Consider the following 19,356-nt stretch of genomic DNA (forward strand, 5'->3'; position numbering starts at 1 on the left):
ATGCATTGTTTCCAATTACATTATTTTATTTAAATTTCAGAGTCTAGTTTCCTGTACACTCCGGAAAATATTCTCATTGAAATTCTTTTTTCTTTTTCAAAGAAAAAAAAAAGAAAATAGTTTATTATTTTGCTTGGCTTTAAAACCCGAGTAGATTGTAATTGTTGTAATCGATTTCTTTCAATTGAAGGCAGCATAAAATACACTCCGGTAATTCTTCAGCCTTAGTTCCCTGTTCCACAAATTAATAAAAATATCGTTTTAGAATTTAGAAATCACCCAAAACAATTATTTAATAATAATAATAATATAATAATACCTGAATTGTGAGACCGAAATCTAGGATACAATGTTTTAGTCTCTGTTGAAATGCTTCAAACCCTTTTCTTGAAATGTAACTGAATCTATGCATATTTAGGTCGATTTCAAAGTAATTTTCTCCCTGTGTATAATACCGATATCAATTACTATCCAATTCGCATACTACAAAGCAAGGGTATAAACGTAATTTTACCAAGAAAAACTCATGTTGAGGGCGAGAGAGAACGGGTTTTTCATTATACGCGTTCATGAGTTTTCTTTCAGCTGAACTTAAATGAAGATCTTCTAAATTTGTTACACGACCCAAAATCTTTAATCTTTCTCTACATGGTGAAATCGTGTCTACAGGGAATCCTTTCACTCTTTCCACCTCATCGTCGATTATTTTCTGTATTTTAATTTAAATCAGTAAATAGTGGAGTGAAAAAAGGGTTTGTGGAAAATGACGATTTTACCCTTATGTTTTCCTGAAAATGGATTGGGAGTTGTTCGTAGTTTTCAGAGATTTTGAAGTAGAAAACAAAACTCATTCCTTCTCCATCGTATTCATGTTGAAATATTCCAGGGGGGTATAATGGTATCTGCACAAAATTCAAGGAAATTATTATCTTCGAATAAGTTGCGATTTTGGTCCCCGAGTTTAGCACGTTTTTACAGATTTACAACATACTTGAAGATTTACAACAAGTAGAGGAGGGATTTTTCCAGATGATTCGACTTTTGGGAGTTGAAGAAATCTTGCAATATGATCAATTTTACGAGGAGATAAAAAAACATCAACACCAATTGGGTAAAAAGCAGCTTGATTTGAAGCATTTTCTTTCTTTTTATCTCTGTAAAAAGAAAAAAAATAACAATGCGAAAAAACCAAAAAGTAAAAACTCTTATATTTAGAATTAGAGTAAATTACTGAAATCATCCCTGTGGTTTGGTCAAAATTGCACGTTTGGTCCCTAACTTTTTTTTTTGCACTCGGATCGTCCCTGTGGTTTGATTTTGTTGCGTTTTTCATCCCTATGGTTTGGTAAAAGTTGCATGTTTGGTCCCTAACTTTATATATGTAAGGGATGAAAAATGCAACAAAATCAAACCACAGGGACGAAAAACGCAACAAAATCAAATCACAGGGATGATCCAAGTGTAAAAAAAAAGTTAGGGATCAAATGTGCAATTTTGACCAAACCACAGGGACGATTACAGTAATTTACTCTTAGAATTATTTTTACCTTATATAATTATGTCCTCTGACTTTAAAAGTATTTGGATCAAGCGTTGACCAACAATCAGACATTTTCTTCTCTATTGGACAATATGGAACTTGAGACCCTGCAATTGGTCTTTGCAATATAGCTTTTGGTGACACTGAAACATACAAAAAAACATGTAACAAATATTTAAAACAATAACTAAAAGAAAGAAAAATGATTTATATTAAATTGAGAGTCTTACAAATTGAAAGATTTGATTGGCCTTCTCTCCATTTAAAAGAAAGTCTTGAAGTTACTTTCTTTTTAGCACTTTGAGGACTTGAACATGATGATTTGCTCTTTACATCTGTTGAGGTTGTGCAATTAAGACATGGAAGACAATTATTTTGTAATCCAAAAATGTGAGATCCGTTTTCGTATCCAGCTGATGTGGCGACAGGTGGCAGGTCATTCGGTTTTGTTAAAGATTCAGAGGTTGAAAAGGAAGCACCATTGACATGATCAGAAAATCTTGGAGTTACTGATGCACTAATGGAACTGCTTTGAGATACAGTATCTGGAAATTTTATTTTTTTTTTTCAAGAAAATCATAATTAGTGGATTTTCAGATGGTTTTTAAGAAAACCCATGAATCAAAATCAAAATTTTAGTAATTTTCGTAAAAATCTTTGACAAAAACTTCTTTTACCATCTTGAATGCTGTAAAAATCTTCATCACCATCGGATTCAATCCCTGTTGCAGTATCAAACCATTCTGTACTTCCTGATGAAAATCAAATAATTTAAGATGAATTTTTTTTTATTTTTTTTGATGTACAGATTACAGAAGAAAGAAATTTAAAGATGGGAATCAAGAGTGGACCCTAATTCTGAGAGTTGAAAGGAACCCTAGTTAATTAATATGGTAGCTACCAATTGACATAGCCTTTAAGGGGTTGTAGGGGGAATGGGATAAAATCATAAAAGTCATTATTTCAACTTGAAGAATGAAGAATCATAAATCATAATAATAAAATCAGATACCCAATTAAAGCTATGGATGATTCTCAGATTCTTGAATCATGTCTTTGCAGCTGCTTTAAAAAAAAAAGTAATAAACAGTTTTTACCAAGCAATGGTCAACTAATGTAGGTGTAAATCAGAAACCCTAATCTGAAACTGGATGTGGATTGAGAATCTGAAAGTGACAAAAGGAGATTTTGAATTTACCTTGAAATGTAGGGTTGCGATAAGAACGATCAATGGAATTACAGGCATCAGCAGAAGGATCGACTTTGCTCCGAGATGAATAGCGATTAGTAACACCGTTTGTTTTCTTCCTCCCTAATCTTCTTCTTCTTCTTTCACGGACTTTTGGTATTGCGTCTCCATCTGAACGATCTTCATGTTTCTTCTTCTTCCGAGAACCCAATCCAACTCGTATGCAACCGGTTTCCTTCGATCCGCATACTCCCATTTCCCCTTCTCTGTTTCTTACACAGACGTCACCTAAACACCCAGGGGAGCAGCAGGAGCGGTATATGATCAATCTGATCTGGGTATTCAAAATTGATGATGATAAAAGCTGGAAATGGATTGAATACGGATGGAATCGAACAAATGTGTCTACGCGTTTCACCAATCTATAGATATAACAAGACGTATGTATATACCGTTACGCGAAATGAATCGAAAACCTAAATTAGTTTGGGGATACGAGAACTGGATGCTCAAAAGCTTGATAATTGCTTCGACCTACAGTGTCAACAAGATGATCAGCAAAGCAAAGCAGCTATATGATGCTTCGAGAGATAGGGTAGGGTTTTTATTAATCTGGTAGCTCTGCTCCACCATTATTGTCTGGATTTCTTGATTTTTTTTTTTTTTTGGAGGAGATGATGGATTACCCGAAACGTTTTTCAATGTAAACGACTTTTATTTTTTAAAATTATAGACGAAAATGAAAACTTAAAAAAATATATATGTGTATGTATTTATTCAATATCTAAAACAATTTCATGTAACAAAATAAAATAAAAGAATTTTGGGTTGTAATCAATAAATATATAGATTTCGGAATTTTTGTTATGAAGGTATTTCTATATAAAATAATAAAATAGTTACAAAAACTGAAATCTTATCTTATACTAATAAATACATAAATAAATGTTGTATATTTTGGTAAATTTTACCACAAGACGATTTAGAGGATTTTTATTTTTTTATTATTTAATAAATGTTTTTCAATTTCAAGAATCCAATAATTGACTCATTTTCCTTATAAATTCGATAATTTACTCATTTCTCTAATGTGTTCAAAATTTCCAAATTCAATGAAATTTTTAAAATTTGTAATTGAGGAGGATTCTTTAAAATATGTCAAAGATTTTTTTTATACATACTTATTTAAATATGCTTAATATTTAAATTTTATATATAACTTTTTTTAATGGATTCATATAATCAGAACTCTAGTTAATAAAAGTTGTCATATTTTATCCATTTTATGGTTTAGTATATTTAAGTTGTTTTATTAAAAAATCATCTAAGTTAGATATTTTTCTATTATAACTTGCTAAGACGGTTATTATAGAAAATTGTCAACTTTAATGCTTTTATGAAAATTTTGATTAACTTTGATACGCTAAAGTTATTAAATTTTGATAAGTTTTCTATTTTAATTAGTATAGCATAACAAAACGGTCCATATAAAAATTATCAAATTTGGATGGTTTTTATTAACGAAACTTAAATATAATAATCAAACCACAAAATATAATGAGTTATATATATTTTTGAGTTGTTAATGAATTAAATAAATATTTTCGGGTTGGCAATGAATTAAATACGTTAATACGTAAATGCGGGAGATCTTTTGTTGAAAGTTTTTCTATTTATTACAAATTAATATCGTTGAGGAAAACGAAACGTGAGAATAGACTATATTATTATTAGCATTGTTACTGATCATAACTGAGATACATTTACCTTGATTGTGTGAGTTTAATCTAACAAATAAAATTATTTTTTTCATAACTAAAACCAACCTAATCATTTATTAAAATATATTTTCTCTTTCATCTATATATATCTAATCAAATATAACAATTTTTATCAACTCCATTAACCAATCCAACATTTTAATATTATAAAATAATTAAAACTATATAAAACATAAGAATATTGGTCTTTATTTGTAGAGGAAAAAAATTATAAATATGGGTCTATTTTTTATTTTTATTTTTAAAAAGATTGTTAGGTGTGTCAAACCCAACAAATAAAGGGGTACAATATACTCCAAAAGAACACTATTATATTGCACTAAAAGGTAGTACAAGGCATGTAGGATCGATCCACAGAGACACAGGACAATCAGTATATACCTCTTTGCGCATGATACTTTGGTCATCAACACTAAAGAGGGAATTGGGGGGGGGGGGGGGGGGGTGATTGCAATGATTAGAACAAATAATTAAAGACACAAGTAATTGACTAAATAAGTTAATTAATTCAGAAATTGTAAAGACTCCAACTCTATTTATGACAACTTAGCAATACAATTCAAAGATGACAAGATATTTGTTCAATTCTATCTAAGTTGGTACTTGAAAGTGTTAACAAGCTCTAACACTTCCCATTCACCACAGTAAGTAACCAAGACAAACTCTTTAATTAACCCTAACCTTACTAACCTAATCTAAACAAGCTCTTAGAATTAGATTAAAAGATTGCATTAAGCTTTATGTGAATGTTTCCAAGAACACCCAATACTCCTCACAAGCTCAGGAGTGTAAGAATGTGTGAATAAGCAGGGGCGAACCTACGGGTGGTCCACGGTGGCACCGGCAACCCCTAACTTTTCCTGCCATAGTGGAAAATTTTTCGATAATTTTCGAAAATTTTATTTTTTCTACTACTGTGCAACGCGTAACTCTCCCGTGAAACCCCCACTGTAAAATCTTGTGTCCGCCCCTGTGAATAAGACTTATACTAAATTCATTCGATGGAAATCAGTTTAGTACTTGTTACTTAGTCCAATTCACAAAACAATTACGAATTTTACAAAATAGATAACTGTTAGATGCCATTTTATGCATTTTATAGGGTAGTTTTCATTATCATTTTAGCATCATATTTCGTACATTTTCATGTCATTTAGATAAATAATGTTCAACTCATGTATTTTGTTAGAATTCCCGTACTGCTCATGTTTTATGTTGATTTCAGATAGTGTGACATCCCCAAAATCACGGCCAGAAAAGACCGGTTTTGTTTATACTTTATTTCAAAATCAGAGTTATCTTTTAATAAAAGGGTTGCGGAATATGTCCCAAAACAATAATATGATAAAGATTTATCAAAAGCATTTCCATAGAAATGTATTTCATTAAAAGACTCGGGATGTCATGCTCGTACAGATCAAAAGTATAAACAGTACAATATAAGCCTTACTACATTATTTCATATCTACAGGCCTATATCCGTAATCCCTCGTCCAAAACATCACACCTATGCTCATGCGTCACTACCTGTAATACATAAAACTGAGTGGGTTAGGCTTGGGAGCCTGGTGAGCACATAGGGTTTTCAACCCACAATAAATAAGTTTATTAATTTCATCAATCAACAATAACCCGATTACCCGTTCCCGTTATCCTCACTTTACGTCCCTAAACACCTATCATAAGGGACCTAGCCTAAGGATCATCATCGGGATGGACACTACTGCTAAGGGGATTCCTCAGCAATAAATGTCCTAATAGGCAACCATGTGGGGGATGGAGTACACCGGTGAACACATCGTTCACAACACCTACAGGTTGCGACCCGGCTAGTGTTCCACTGGACTGTCTAGAAGAGTCTGTGGTCGTCATCTATACTCCTCTAGATGACTGGATCAACAACAACAACATTGAGGCCTCTCATCATTTTATCACACATCGTCTTATTACATCTACCCATGTTTTACCCCAACATTTTTGTAGATATAAAATACATATACAGTTTAAATCATTTAAAACTTGTATAAAAACATTCATCCAGCATAGATAACAAGTATATAGATAATATGCACACATAGCACGTAATATATAAAATACTTCATATCTATGTGTAAGATGAAAGTAACTATGCACTCACTTGAAAAGGTGGTGATTCCGAACTCTGACAGCGCTTCGCTTCTTAAATAGAATTTTCTTTGAAGAAACCTAGTATTATTACCACTAGAGTTTAGTCTATTATTCGCCGAGACTAATTAATAGTCTAACTATTATTATTATTATATAAGCGTTAAAAAAAAATACTTATATAACCCATAATAATAGCCCAAGTATTTATTATAAGTTCATAATAACAATACTAATTTTAAATATAAGCTATATTAAAATAAGGTAAGCATAACTTACTTACAAGGGGGTTTTAGCTAGGAGTCGGGCTCTGCAGGGGCAGAACTTCGTCGATGAATCTTTCTAAGAAAGATTCGTGGAGCGCTTCAACGCTCACCTTACTATACTAAAGTACAGAAAGAGAAGTCGAATCATGAGGGACCGAAATGCTCGGGGGATAAGGAGAGAAAGACTCTTGAATCAAGAGAATGGTGCAAGAAATATGAGAGCCCAAGGCTCTTATTTATACTAATTAAATTTTCAAAAACTACCCTCCATAATTACTTAATGACCTTTTAGTTATATAAACAACTAAACACCCCTCTATAATACTATTTTAAATGGATTTAATGATATTTGTACTAAACTAATGTCGAAAGAACTCAACATTAGTCTTATAATGACCGCATCGTCGATACCTTTCTAATGATATATACATATGTATATATATGTGTACGTATACATGATTTATACTTTATTTTAATACGTAAATATGTTATTATAATTTGTAACTCGTTCATACGAACTCCGTTTTTGACGTTCTTTATATCTACGCGTAGGTGGAGACGTACTCTACAACTTTTGTTTAGACTCCGTCGGCTAATTTTGATTTATTTATAAAGTTATATTTTTAACAGGCCGGGACAGGATTGGTCTGTTCAAAATCTCATAACTTCTTCATACGAAGTCAGATTTGGGCGTTCTTTTTATCGATGTTCTTAGTTTAACATATTCTACGACTTTTGTTTAGATCGCTAAGGCTAAATCTCGCTCTATCATAAATTCACTATTTACGCTTCCCGGTATCGTGTCGGTTCTGTCGTGAAACTTCGACGGGTCATAACTTCTTCGTTATAACTCGGATTTCGGCATTCCTTATATGCACGGAAACCTTGAGACATATTCTACAACTTTATGTAGAGATATCGGGATTATCTCACACTTTAATTTTGACGCTCAGTTTTATTCTTTATTAATTATACATTTATAATTAAATAATAAACACATAAACACACATAATTCACATAATACTCAAATATTTCACCTTTATTGCTTCAAAAAGAATTACAATGGTTGACCGAGACTATTACATTGACAAAAATGCTTAACCCTGAAACCCGGGCGTTACAATTCTCTCCCCCTTAGGATGATTCCGTCCCGGAATCATGCATCAGCAAACAGATGTGGATAGCGACTCATCATGTCATCCTCTGTTTCCCAAGTGAGATTCGGCCCATTCGAATGTTTCCATCGGACTAGCACTAAGTCGACCATCTTACGTCGTAACTTCTTAGTCTTACGGTCAACAATTGCCTCAGGCTCTTCGATCAGCCTTTTATTCTCATCCATCCTTAACTCTGAGATTGGAATTATGTCGGGAACATCTCCCATGAATTTCCTCAAATAACACACATGGAAGGTGTTATGAATACCATTGAGTTCTTCGGGCAATTCCAGCTTGTAAGCTTGGTTCCCAATCTTCTGAAGAACTTTGAACGGTCCAATAAACCTTGGACTCAACTTTCCTCGTTTCCCAAATCGTATAAGTTCCTTCCACGGTGAGACTTTAAGCAAAACGGAATCCCCGACTTCGAAGGTTATCGGTCGTCTTTTCTTGTCGGCATAGCTCTTCTGACGATCCTGAGCTGCTAACATTCTTTCCCTAATCACCTTCAATTTCTCAGCAGTCTCATGGACCATCTCGGGGCCCATAAACTGCTTCTCTCCGGCTTCAAGCCAACAAGACGGCGTACGACACTTCTGTCCATACAAGGCTTGATAAGGTGCCATCTTGATGCTCGAGTGAAAACTATTGTTGTAGGAAAATTCTACTAGAGGTAAGTGCTCGTCCCAATTCCCTTGGAATTCGAGGGTACATGCTCTCAGCATATCTTCTAACGTCTGAATCGTTCTTTCGCTCTGACCATCAGTTTGCGGATGGTAAGCAGTACTCAAACACAACTTTGTACCCAACTCCTCTTGTAGACTCCTCCAAAACCTCGACGTGAAACGACTATCACAATCTGACACAATCGTAAGAGGGACACCATGAAATCTTACAATTTCCTTCACGTAAGCATTTGCGAGCTTATCCATAGACCACTTCTCGTTGGCGGCTATGAAGTGTGCACTTTTGGTGAAACGATCCACGACTACCCAAATCATGTTGTGACCATTCTTCGTTCTGGGCAGTTTAGTCACAAAATCCATGGTGATGTCTTCCCATTTACCCATGGGTACAGGTAAAGGTTATAAACTCCCATACGGTTTCTGATGTTGTGCCTTCACCCTCGCACATGTTACGCACTCGGCCACGTACTTCGCAACATCGAGTTTCATCGTCGGCCACCAGTAGTAGGGTTTTAGATCCCTATACATTTTAGTGCTACCGGGATGAATCGAGTACATGGTCTTGTGTGCTTCTTCCATTAGAAGATCTCTTATTCCTCCCATCTTAGGTACCCAGATTCGATCTTGGAATACCTTCAGTCCTTGACTGTTTGTTCCGAATACTAATGTTTTGCCCAAACGCTCTTCCTTTCGGACATTCTTCCCTAAAGCTTCTTCTTGAGCTTTCCTGATACTTTCCACAATCGTCGAGACGACTTCAATTCTTAAAGCTCTTGGCCTTTTCCTTTCAAGATTGACTTTCCGACTGAGAGCATCAGCAACAACATTTGCTTTACCCGGGTGGTAAAGTATCTCACAGTCGTAGTCCTTGAGAAGTTCTAGCCAGCGTCGTTGCCTCATGTTCAACTCCTTTTGATTAAAAAGATACTGGAGACTCTTATGATCAGTGAAGAGCTTGCACTTTGTGCCGTAGAGGTAATGCCTCCATATCTTTAAGGCAAATACTACCGCTGCCAACTCCAGATCATGAGTGGGGTAGTTCTTTTCATGCTCCTTCAATTGTCGAGATGCGTATGCTATCACCTTTTCTCTTTGGGTCAGAACACAACCCAACCCGACTCCAGATGCATCACTATAAACCGCGAAATCTTCGACTCCATCGGGTAGAGAAAGTATTGGTGCTTCACATAACTTCTTCTTTAGCTTCTCGAATGCCTCATCGTGTTTCTCACTCCATGTATACGTAGCTCCTTTATGGGTCAAAGCTGTTAATGGAGCAGCTATCGAAGAAAAGCCTTGGATAAATCATCGGTAATATCCGGCTAATCCTAGAAAGCTTCGAATCTCCGTGGGACTCTTCGGACGTTCCCACTTCATTACAGCCTCGATCTTGGCGGGGTCAACCATTATTCCTTCTTGGTTAACAACATGACCCAAGAATTGGACTTCCCGTATCCAAAAGTCGCATTTTGAGAACTTTGCAAAAAGCTTCTCCTTCTTTAACACCTCCAACACTTCTCGTAGATGCTTTCCATGCTCCTCCTGGCTTTTCGAGTAGATGAGAATGTCGTCGATGAACACTATCACAAATTTATCGAGGAATGGTTTACAAACCCTATTCATCAAATCCATGAATGTTGCGGGAGCATTGGTTAGTCCGAATGACATAACCAAGAACTCGTAGTGTCCATATCTTGTTCTGAATGCAGTCTTCTCAATATCCTGCTCTCTCACCTTCAACTGATGATATCCTGACCTAAGATCGATCTTTGAGAAGTAGCTCGAACCTTGCAGCTGATCAAATAGGTCATCAATCCTCGGCAATGGATACTTGTTCTTCACCGTTTCCTTATTCAGCTCTCGGTAGTCTATGCACATCCTCATGCTTCCGTCCTTCTTCTTCACGAATAACACCGGAGCTCCCCAGGGTGATGAACTAGGTCGAATGAAACCACTGTCCAACAGCTCCTGAAGTTGCATCATGAGCTCCTTCATCTCCGTCGGTGCTAATCGGTAAGGTGCCTTTGCTATCGGCGTTGTTCCTGGTAACAAGTCTATACGAAACTCCACTTGCCTATCAGGTGGTAATCCAGGAAGATCTTCGGGAAAGACTTCCGGATAATCACACACAACCGGTATATTCTGCACCTCTTTCTTTTCTTTCTTAGCATCGATTACGAATGCCAAGTATGATGCACATCCTTTGGACAAACATTTCCTGGCTTTCATCAGGGAGATGATTCCAGAATTCACTCTGCGTTTGTCCCCGTACACCATAAATGATTCATTTCCGGGTGGGTTTATCCTAACTATCTTCTTTCGGCATAATATCTCGGCATCGTTGGCGCTAAGCCAATCCATACCCAAAACGATGTTGAAACCGTTTAACTCTATGGGTAATAGTTCTGCAAGGAATTCATTTCCGTTTAGGTCAATGACGATGTTCCTAATACGATTACTAACAGGTACGAATTTGCCACTGGCAACTTCTACAATCAGGGTATTATAAAGTTTTTCTACAGGTAATGCTAATGTTGCACTAAATTTATGCGACACAAAGGAGTAGTTGGCTCCGGAATCAAACAGTATATTTGCAGGCAAACCATTTACAAGAAAGGTACCTGAAGCGACGTCTGCTGCCTCCTTCGCAGCCTCGAGCGTCATCTGGAAGGCTCTCGCCTTCGGCTTTGGTGGTATGTTGGGTCTTCCTTCCTCCTTCTTCTTCGGGCAGTCCTTCAAAATGTGCCCTTCTTCATTACACCCATAACAGGCCTTCTGATTGAGGGTGCATTCATTGGCATAGTGCCCAGGCTTTCCGCATTTGCAACAAGTGACCCCTCCATCACACTTCCCAAAGTGCTTCTTCTTGCACTTGTCACACCACTTTGCTTCTGATCCTCCTCCTCTCGAACCAAACTTCGAGAATTTACCTTTCTTACCGGACCTCGAGGATCCGTCAAATTTCCTTTTCTCTCTCACTTCTGCTCTCTCCAGACCCTTCTCTCGTATCTGGGTCTCCACATTCTTAGCAGCCCAGATGGCGGCTTTCAGAGTGGTAGTTTGCTTGACCATTGGACCGAAGTCCGTTGGTAATCCGAGGGCAAATTTGTTAACCTTGGAGAGTTCAGTTGGGACGAGGTGAGGAACAAGCTTCATTTTCTCAGTAAAGATTGCAGCGTATTCAGTAACGCTCATTCTTCCCTTCTTCAGATTCTGGAATTCGTTGTTGATCTCCAGAAGATCCTGCTCAGAGCAGTATTGCATCTTCAACTGTACCAGAAAATCCTCCCACGACATTTTGCTTGCTTCACCTTTGGGCATCGAATCAGCTAATAGCTTCCACCAGCTTAGTACTCCATATTTTAGTAGAGGAACTGTGAGAGCGGTCTTCTGCCTATTGCTACACTCGCAACTCTCAAACATTGTTTCCATCTCAGAGATCCAGTTCATGACTTCCACCGGCATCGGGCTTCCAGATAGACTCGGTGGCTTGGATGCCATGAAATCCTTGTATTTGCATCCACGTCCATCATTTCCTCCATCCTGGTTATTTTGCCTAACTATCGGTGGGTTGGCTTGACCAATAGTCCCACTGTAGTTTCCTTCTTCAGTCTGCCCTTCGTTAAACTCGGGTTGTTCGATCTGAATAGTCGCTTCCTCTCGATTTTGCTGGAGCAAACGCCTGGTTTCCTCCATTTGACGATTCAACATTGCCTGGATCATCGCTTGCACTCCGGCCATCGTTATTGGTCCGGCAACGGCTTCCACAACTGGTATTTGCTCGATCACTGGGGGTTGGTTCCTACCTCCATTCGCGTTCACGTTTCCGCTACGGGTCCTTGCCATCTTGATCTATACACCGAATAAGGTGAATTTAGATCTTTATTTAGGATAGACATTTAAATCGTCCTTATCACTCCGAAACGTTTACATGCTAGTTTTAATATCGTAGTCGTACGTTTAGAATCCTGAACACATAAGGTTTCCAGATCCGGTCGGCAACAGACCATAGATCCGAACAAAATAACAGCATATCATGCATAAAGCATTTAGCACATAAAAGCATTTCAGGCACAATTCCTAAAATAAGCTAGTGCTCACACCTCACAATCATCACTTAGCATTCTAAGTTTAAGTCTAGAAATCCTACAAATTCCTAGTTCGCTTAAACTAATGCTCTGATACCAACTGTGACATCCCCAAAATCACGGCCAGAAAAGACCGGTTTTGTTTATACTTTATTTCAAAATCAGAGTTATCTTTTAATAAAAGGGTTGCGGAATTTGTCCCAAAACAATAATATGATAAAGATTTATCAAAAGCATTTCCATAGAAATGTATTTCATTAAAAGACTCAGGATGTCATGCTCGTACAGATCAAAAGTATAAACAGTACAATATAAGCCTTACTACATTATTTCATATCTACAGGCCTATATCCGTAATCCCTCGTCCAAAACATCACACCTATGCTCATGCGACACTACCTGTAATACATAAAACTGAGTGGGTTAGGCTTGGGAGCCTGGTGAGCACATAGGGTTTTCAACCCGCAATAAATAAGTTTATTAATTTCATCAATCAACAATAACCCGATTACCCGTTCCCGTTATCCTCACTTTACGTCCCTAAACACCTATCATAAGGGACCTAGCCTAAGGATCATCATCGGGATGGACACTACTGCTAAGGGGATTCCTCAGCAATAAATGTCCTAATAGGCAACCATGTGGGGGATGGAGTACACCGGTGAACACATCGTTCACAACACCTACAGGTTGCGACCCGGCTAGTGTTCCACTGGACTGTCTAGAAGAGTCAAAATAACATCCTACTTCATTAAAACAACATCAGATGTGTTTATTTCAAAACCTGCGATCGCTGGTTGTGTACATGCGATCGCAGGTGCGCCGTTTTTGCTGCTTTCCAGTAACCTAATTTGACGATTCCAAAGGTATCAAACGACGAAAATATGATTTTGGAGGCATTTCTTCTCTGATTTCATTAATTTATGAAGATCTGAAGACTGTGGATCATCTCCTTCAAGTAGATTAGTAAGATTAGTTGTTTGATGTCTATTTTTATCTATTTTTATCAGATTTTGGCCATGTCTAGCTAAACCCTAGTTTTCAGTTTTGCATACGGCAAGTACTTTTCATGTGATTGATCATTAGATTTGGTTTTTGATTTGTGTTTCTATCTAGATTCTTCAGTTTTGAGCTTAATGAATGTTTGATTTTGATTCTTGTTAGTTTGATCACCTAGCTAGGGTTTTATCATTCCAATTAATCAATTAATAGAATCCGTAATTGTTCTTGTCAACTGGTAAAAGTAACAAGTATCAGATTGGTTCCGTTTTGGGATTTAACTCTGGTATAAATTGTAAAAATCATATATTTACGCTTCCGAGCCAGTGAGAAGTATTGTGTATTGCTGGGAATTTTACATAGACTATAATGCAACTTTTTTGATTTAATTAAGAGCTTGTTTGATTAGACAGTAAAAAGTTAGGGTTAATTGAAGAGCTTATTTTGATTAACTAATTTAGGTAAAAGAGAAATTACTAGAGCTTGTTAGTTTTTCTTAGTACCAGCTTAGATAGTGTAACATCCAAAATTTCAGGTATTATATTTATTCTTTTAAATTTCAAGTTTTGTGGAAGGACTCGGCGAGTTGATGCGTAGACTCGCCGAGTAAAGACGTGAATCATTATCTGGGTGGACGGATGGACTCGACGAGTCGCCCCAAGGACTCGGCGAGTCCACGCTGTTAAATGAAACCCTACTTCCTCGGGTTTAGGTCCTATTTAAAGGGCCTTATGGTTGTCATTTGCGGCTACCAGACCCCAGAGAGGAACCCTAAGTGTGCTAGAGCGTTTGTGAGAGGGAAAGGAGCTATTTCTTGATCTTTGTTGGTGTTTTTGCAAATAGAAGAGGACCAAGACAAGAGGAGGCTGAAGAGGGAGCTAAGCTAGTGATTCCAGAGCTCATAGACTTCATTTTGAGGTATCCATTCGAACTCTTCTTCAGTTTATGATGTGATTCTTAGAGTTAGGGCTTTTTAGCCCCATTAAAGGATGATTATATGGAGTAATTGGTCCCTTCTCGTGTTGGTGTTGTAGATCTGGACGCAAAGAGGTCCAGAGACCCTTTCCCTTTGAGCTTTATGAGCATTAATGGAGGTTATGAACTTAGGGTGTCACCTTAGAGGCCATATCTTCAAAAAAGGCCTTTGAGCCTTTGCATGAGCACCAAGATGTTAGATTTATGTGATTATAATGCCTTGGGAAGTTGGATCTATGGTTTAGAGAAGTGGATCTGACCTCAAGAGGTTAGTTCAGCTTGAGCATGGCATGGACTCGCCGAGTCCTTTAGCCGACTGGACGAGTAGGACGAGGGTTTTCCCGATAATCACACAATTGGTGACTCACCGAGTTGGGGAAGTGACTCGGTGAGTCAGATGGAATCTAGAGGACAGAGTGCACGATGGTACTCGCCGAGTCAGGAGCCGGACTCGGCGAATTGGGTCAGGACATTTCACAGATTGTGATCAGTGATGATTTGCAGAGTTGAGGTTGACTCAGGGAGTCAAATGAAGACTAGGAGTGTAGCGCCTAGTTCCTGGTATGTAAATCTTCATTGAGTATTTTTCCTTTTTAAGCCTTGGACTCGGCGAGTCATAGGTTCGACTCGCCGAGTAGGGACGAGACACGGGACACGCTTAAGTTGGCGACTCGGCGAGTCCATATCCTGGACTCGGCGAGTCACCGCTGTTGGATGAAACCCTAAGTTTATAATGAATCCGTTCATATATTGAACTTCTGACGGTTTAAGTCTAAATATCAATCTGTGGTATTTAGTATACTTAAACTAACGCTCTGATACCATGATTGAAAGACCCAAACTTTCATATGATTAAGAGAACCCCTCTCTAAAATTTCACTACATCATATTACTCCAAAACATGCTACATGCATATTTATAAACAATATTTTACATTGATAGTTTAATTTTCAAAGAACGGATACAAAACCAACTATTAAGACTATTACAAAGTATTATATTTATTACAACTACCCAGGATATTATAGTTTTATACATACATGAACACTAATTACAAAAGTAACAGTATTATCTATTCAAAATCTTCTAACAGTATATGTCTATACTGGATCCTTATACCTGCAATGGTTAAACACAGAGAGGGATAAGCGGTGACGCTTAGCGAGTTCAATAATAGATACAATATAATGTTATGCCATATATATACTTCAATATGGCAGAAGCAAATAGGAAAAAGGAACAACAAAGACATATGTGAGTCATGCGACAAGCTTTCCATATCAATCAATGATTTGATTCAAAGATATACAATCAATGAGACATAACAATTTCAATACTTGATATCCATCAATAAAGTTTCGGCCCAAATGGCACAGAAGACATACACTTTTTTATTAAACATTTTGGTAGATTTCAGGTTTTTAGTCCTATCTAACCTTCTGCCAATGCCATAAGGGTAGAAGTGATTCTCTTACGAGACATGATCTACACAGCCAGAGGTTACATACCAATACCACTGTGAATATAAGTGCTTCCACTAATCATATGGTCAAAGGTACAGCTTTGCTACCATAATAGCACGGAATAATAATACAGAAAAGCACATAGCACATATGACACATAATATACAATTGTTCCTATATATTGAACTCACCGAGAAATAACCGAAGGAATAAATGATAATTTAGACAACACTTCAGCTCTAAATATGACTTTCTGCGATGAAACCGGGTATTTTAGTTGAAAACCGAGCCTTACTCGGGCAAAGTTTCGACTTGAAAATATGATTTTCTTGGGAACTTCGGAGCCTTGGGACTTTCTTCGAGTGTCGGGGATGATATCGGTGCTTCAGGGGGTTAAAAGTGGGCTAAAGAAGGTTTAGAGAGTGATAGATATAAGAGAATGTAACCAAAATTACGACTGCTTTCGCATTCCTTTTATAGGGTGAAATTTGAGGTTCACGTCGTGAACAAGTATGGCTCACGTCGTGAACTCGGTCCTGATTAGCTCTTAGCTCCAACATCTGTCTTCCTAGCTTTGGAAGGTGTCGATCAACAAAACTCACATCGTGAATCTCTTGTTCATGTTGTGAGCCTTGAAGTTTGTGCTCCGAACTTCATAAATTCATATCTGTTGTATACGAGCTCTGTTTTTTACGTTATTTATATCCACACGTAGGTGAGATTATACTCTACAAATTTCGTTTAGACTCCGTCGGCTAATTTTGACTTCATTTTTTAGTATTATATTTTTAACAGGACGGGACAAGATAAGTCTGTTAAAAATTCATAACTTCTTCATCCGACGTTTGTATTTGTCTGTCTTTTTACTGTTATACTACTATTAATGAGACCTTCGATTCTCATTTAGGTTGTGTCGGCTAAAAATCACTCGATCTTTATTTTGAGCTTTTAGCTGTCTACCGCTATACAGAAACTTAGAAAAATCATAACTTACTCCTACGAAGTCAGATTTTGACATTCTTTTTATGAAAATTCTCGGTTTAACGAATACTACAATTTTCATTTAGATCATAAGGGCTAAAAAGTAGTTTATCGAAAACTCACTTTTTACGTCATACGACGTCGTGCCGGTTCTGTCGCGAAACTTCAATAAGCCATAACTTCCTCGTTATAACTCGGATTTCGATGAGGTTTTCGCCTACATGTTTCTAACGAGATTCTTTAGAACTTTCATTAACATTATTTTCACTTATTTCCAACTTCATATTTTTGTTAATTTTATTAACTGATATTTGATTGGAATCTCATAACACTTCTAATACATTTCAAATGATTTTAAACATAGTTTTACTTTAATTCTAGTAAAAACTATTTATTAAATATCAATACTCAAATTCATATAATATTTCATAATATTATTCATTATAAAACACGATAATTGAACGTGTATGTTACAAAAGATGATGATACCTGTAGAACCACCAATGATTTCTCAATCGAAATTTTGAGATGACGATAGTATAAGGGAGAGATGAAGGTTAGAACAATATATTAGATGACGATAGTGACGTTAACAAAGGCGTATTTGTAGTTACATTTTTTATGATGACATCAACGAAATTGATCCAATAGTTTAAAATAATCAATAAAAAACATTAAAGGGTCAGATTGTTTTAGGTGATGTAATTAGGTTTCTGGTTTAATATATACAGAGATACCTGAAGGTATGTTGTTTTAGATGAATAGTCGTTTAAGGAAATTTTTTGATTCATTTATCAAGTAATTTTAAGTAGATAAAAATATTAAAATGTGATTAGATTCGATGCATATTATATGTGGATAATGCATTTGAATTTTCATTGTTTCAATTAGACATTTAGACCTCATGATAAATCGACCGAAATTCATAAAATCAACAACTATTAGAATTAGGCCCTGTCAAGTGGTCAATCTGGCGGTCCTTCAAGACAAGGGGCCCAAAATCCTAGAACACATAGTATATATATATATATATATATATATATATATATATATATATATATATATATATATATATAGAGAGAGAGAGAGAGAGAGAGAGAGAGAGAGAATCAACTTATCTAAAAATGTTGGGAAAAATATTTTTCTTTAAATTAGTTGTTTTTGTAATGTTGTGCCATATTTTTGCTTTTTAATATTAATAGTGAATTTTATAACGGATTGTTTATTTTTAACTTTAGGGTCTATTTTTTATTTTCATCCTCAACCCACTATATTTTTTGACCGGTCCTGATTAGAATAAGTGACTAAAATTTAGGATAAAATACACTAATGATCCCTAAGGTTTTGGGTAACATAAATGTTTAGTCCTTCAATTTTTTTAAACTCGGATCATCCTTATAGTTTTGTTTTGTTCGATTTTGGTCCTTAATCATATTTTTTTGGATTAAATTTCAAGTAGGGAGTTGGATTATTATTGCCCCGCTCCCACCTTCAAGGTTTTATATGTTATGGTTTCAAGATTTTGCTTTTCATTAGGTTTCGTAATTTTGTTTTAAATGATTTTGGTTTCCGTATTTTCGTTTTCCGGTGCCCGATAATGTCGTAAGCAATGTTGCTGCAAGTGATCAACAATGAGGCGCCGACAACGGTGGTCATAAGAGGCAAATGATCTACGGATGGAGGGTGAGAAGTGGTGATGGAATGGTTAAAGCTTAAGGCTAAGAGTACAAGTGTTTATATATATATATATATATATATATATATATATATATATATATATATATATATATATATATATATATATATATATATATATATATATATATATATATTACCTTATAAAGCATTTCTTTGACATGTAATATTTATGAAGAAGTTATAGAAACATGACACTGTTTTCTTTTTACCAATTGGTTTTAAACCCATCATCTACATGTAATATATGTGTCCAGTTGTTTGATTATATGTGTGAATTGTCTTGGTTCTTTTTTTTTTTGTCTTGTGGAAATGGAAGTTCAAAGAAAGTGGAATGAATGTATCTTTGCGACCATAGAAAGTACCATGGAGCATATGGAAATTATCATTTTTGGGTAAGGCATGAGTATTT

The 19,356-nt window shown here is 36.2% G+C and overlaps 1 protein-coding gene and 1 long non-coding RNA gene across 3 annotated transcripts; both read right to left on the reverse strand.

Moving 5' to 3' along the window:
- Window positions 1–5: 5 nt before the first annotated feature.
- On the reverse strand, window positions 6–3,428 carry LOC145037196 (uncharacterized). Of its 2 annotated transcripts, none has more exons than XM_078985799.1 (9): window positions 2,739–3,428; window positions 2,218–2,292; window positions 1,771–2,085; window positions 1,548–1,683; window positions 992–1,058; window positions 777–902; window positions 515–709; window positions 320–442; window positions 6–232 (listed from the first exon to the last, which is right to left on the reverse strand). In XM_078985799.1, exons 1-9 carry the CDS (start codon window positions 2,983–2,985, stop codon window positions 140–142), a joined length of 1,377 nt encoding a protein of 458 aa, XP_078841925.1. In that variant the 5' UTR covers window positions 2,986–3,428; the 3' UTR covers window positions 6–139. The 2 variants fall into 2 exon arrangements, with proteins under 2 accessions (XP_078841925.1, XP_078841924.1); XM_078985798.1 differs by having other exon boundaries at window positions 992–1,154; window positions 2,739–3,427.
- A 2,433-nt stretch (window positions 3,429–5,861) lies between these two features.
- On the reverse strand, window positions 5,862–7,082 carry LOC145033920 (uncharacterized). Its single transcript, XR_013677776.1, has 3 exons — window positions 6,914–7,082; window positions 6,648–6,715; window positions 5,862–6,037 (listed from the first exon to the last, which is right to left on the reverse strand). It is a non-coding gene; the product is annotated as an uncharacterized LOC145033920 (long non-coding RNA).
- Window positions 7,083–19,356: the final 12,274 nt, after the last annotated feature.

This window comes from Lactuca saligna, chromosome 3, assembly GCF_052625555.1.
Source record: "Lactuca saligna cultivar CGN05327 chromosome 3, ASM5262555v1, whole genome shotgun sequence".
Taxonomy (NCBI): Eukaryota; Viridiplantae; Streptophyta; class Magnoliopsida; order Asterales; family Asteraceae; genus Lactuca; species Lactuca saligna.

Coding starts and splice junctions, on each gene's coding strand:
- LOC145037196 (XM_078985798.1), bottom strand. CDS start 2,985: ATGGGAGTATGCGGATCGAAGGAAACCGGTTGCATACGAGTTGGATTG. Junction 1,684..1,770: donor CCAATCAAATCTTTCAATTT/GTAAGACTCTCA, acceptor TGTATGTTTCAG/TGTCACCAAAAGCTATATTG. Junction 443..514: donor CTCAACATGAGTTTTTCTTG/GTAAAATTACGT, acceptor TATTATACACAG/GGAGAAAATTACTTTGAAAT.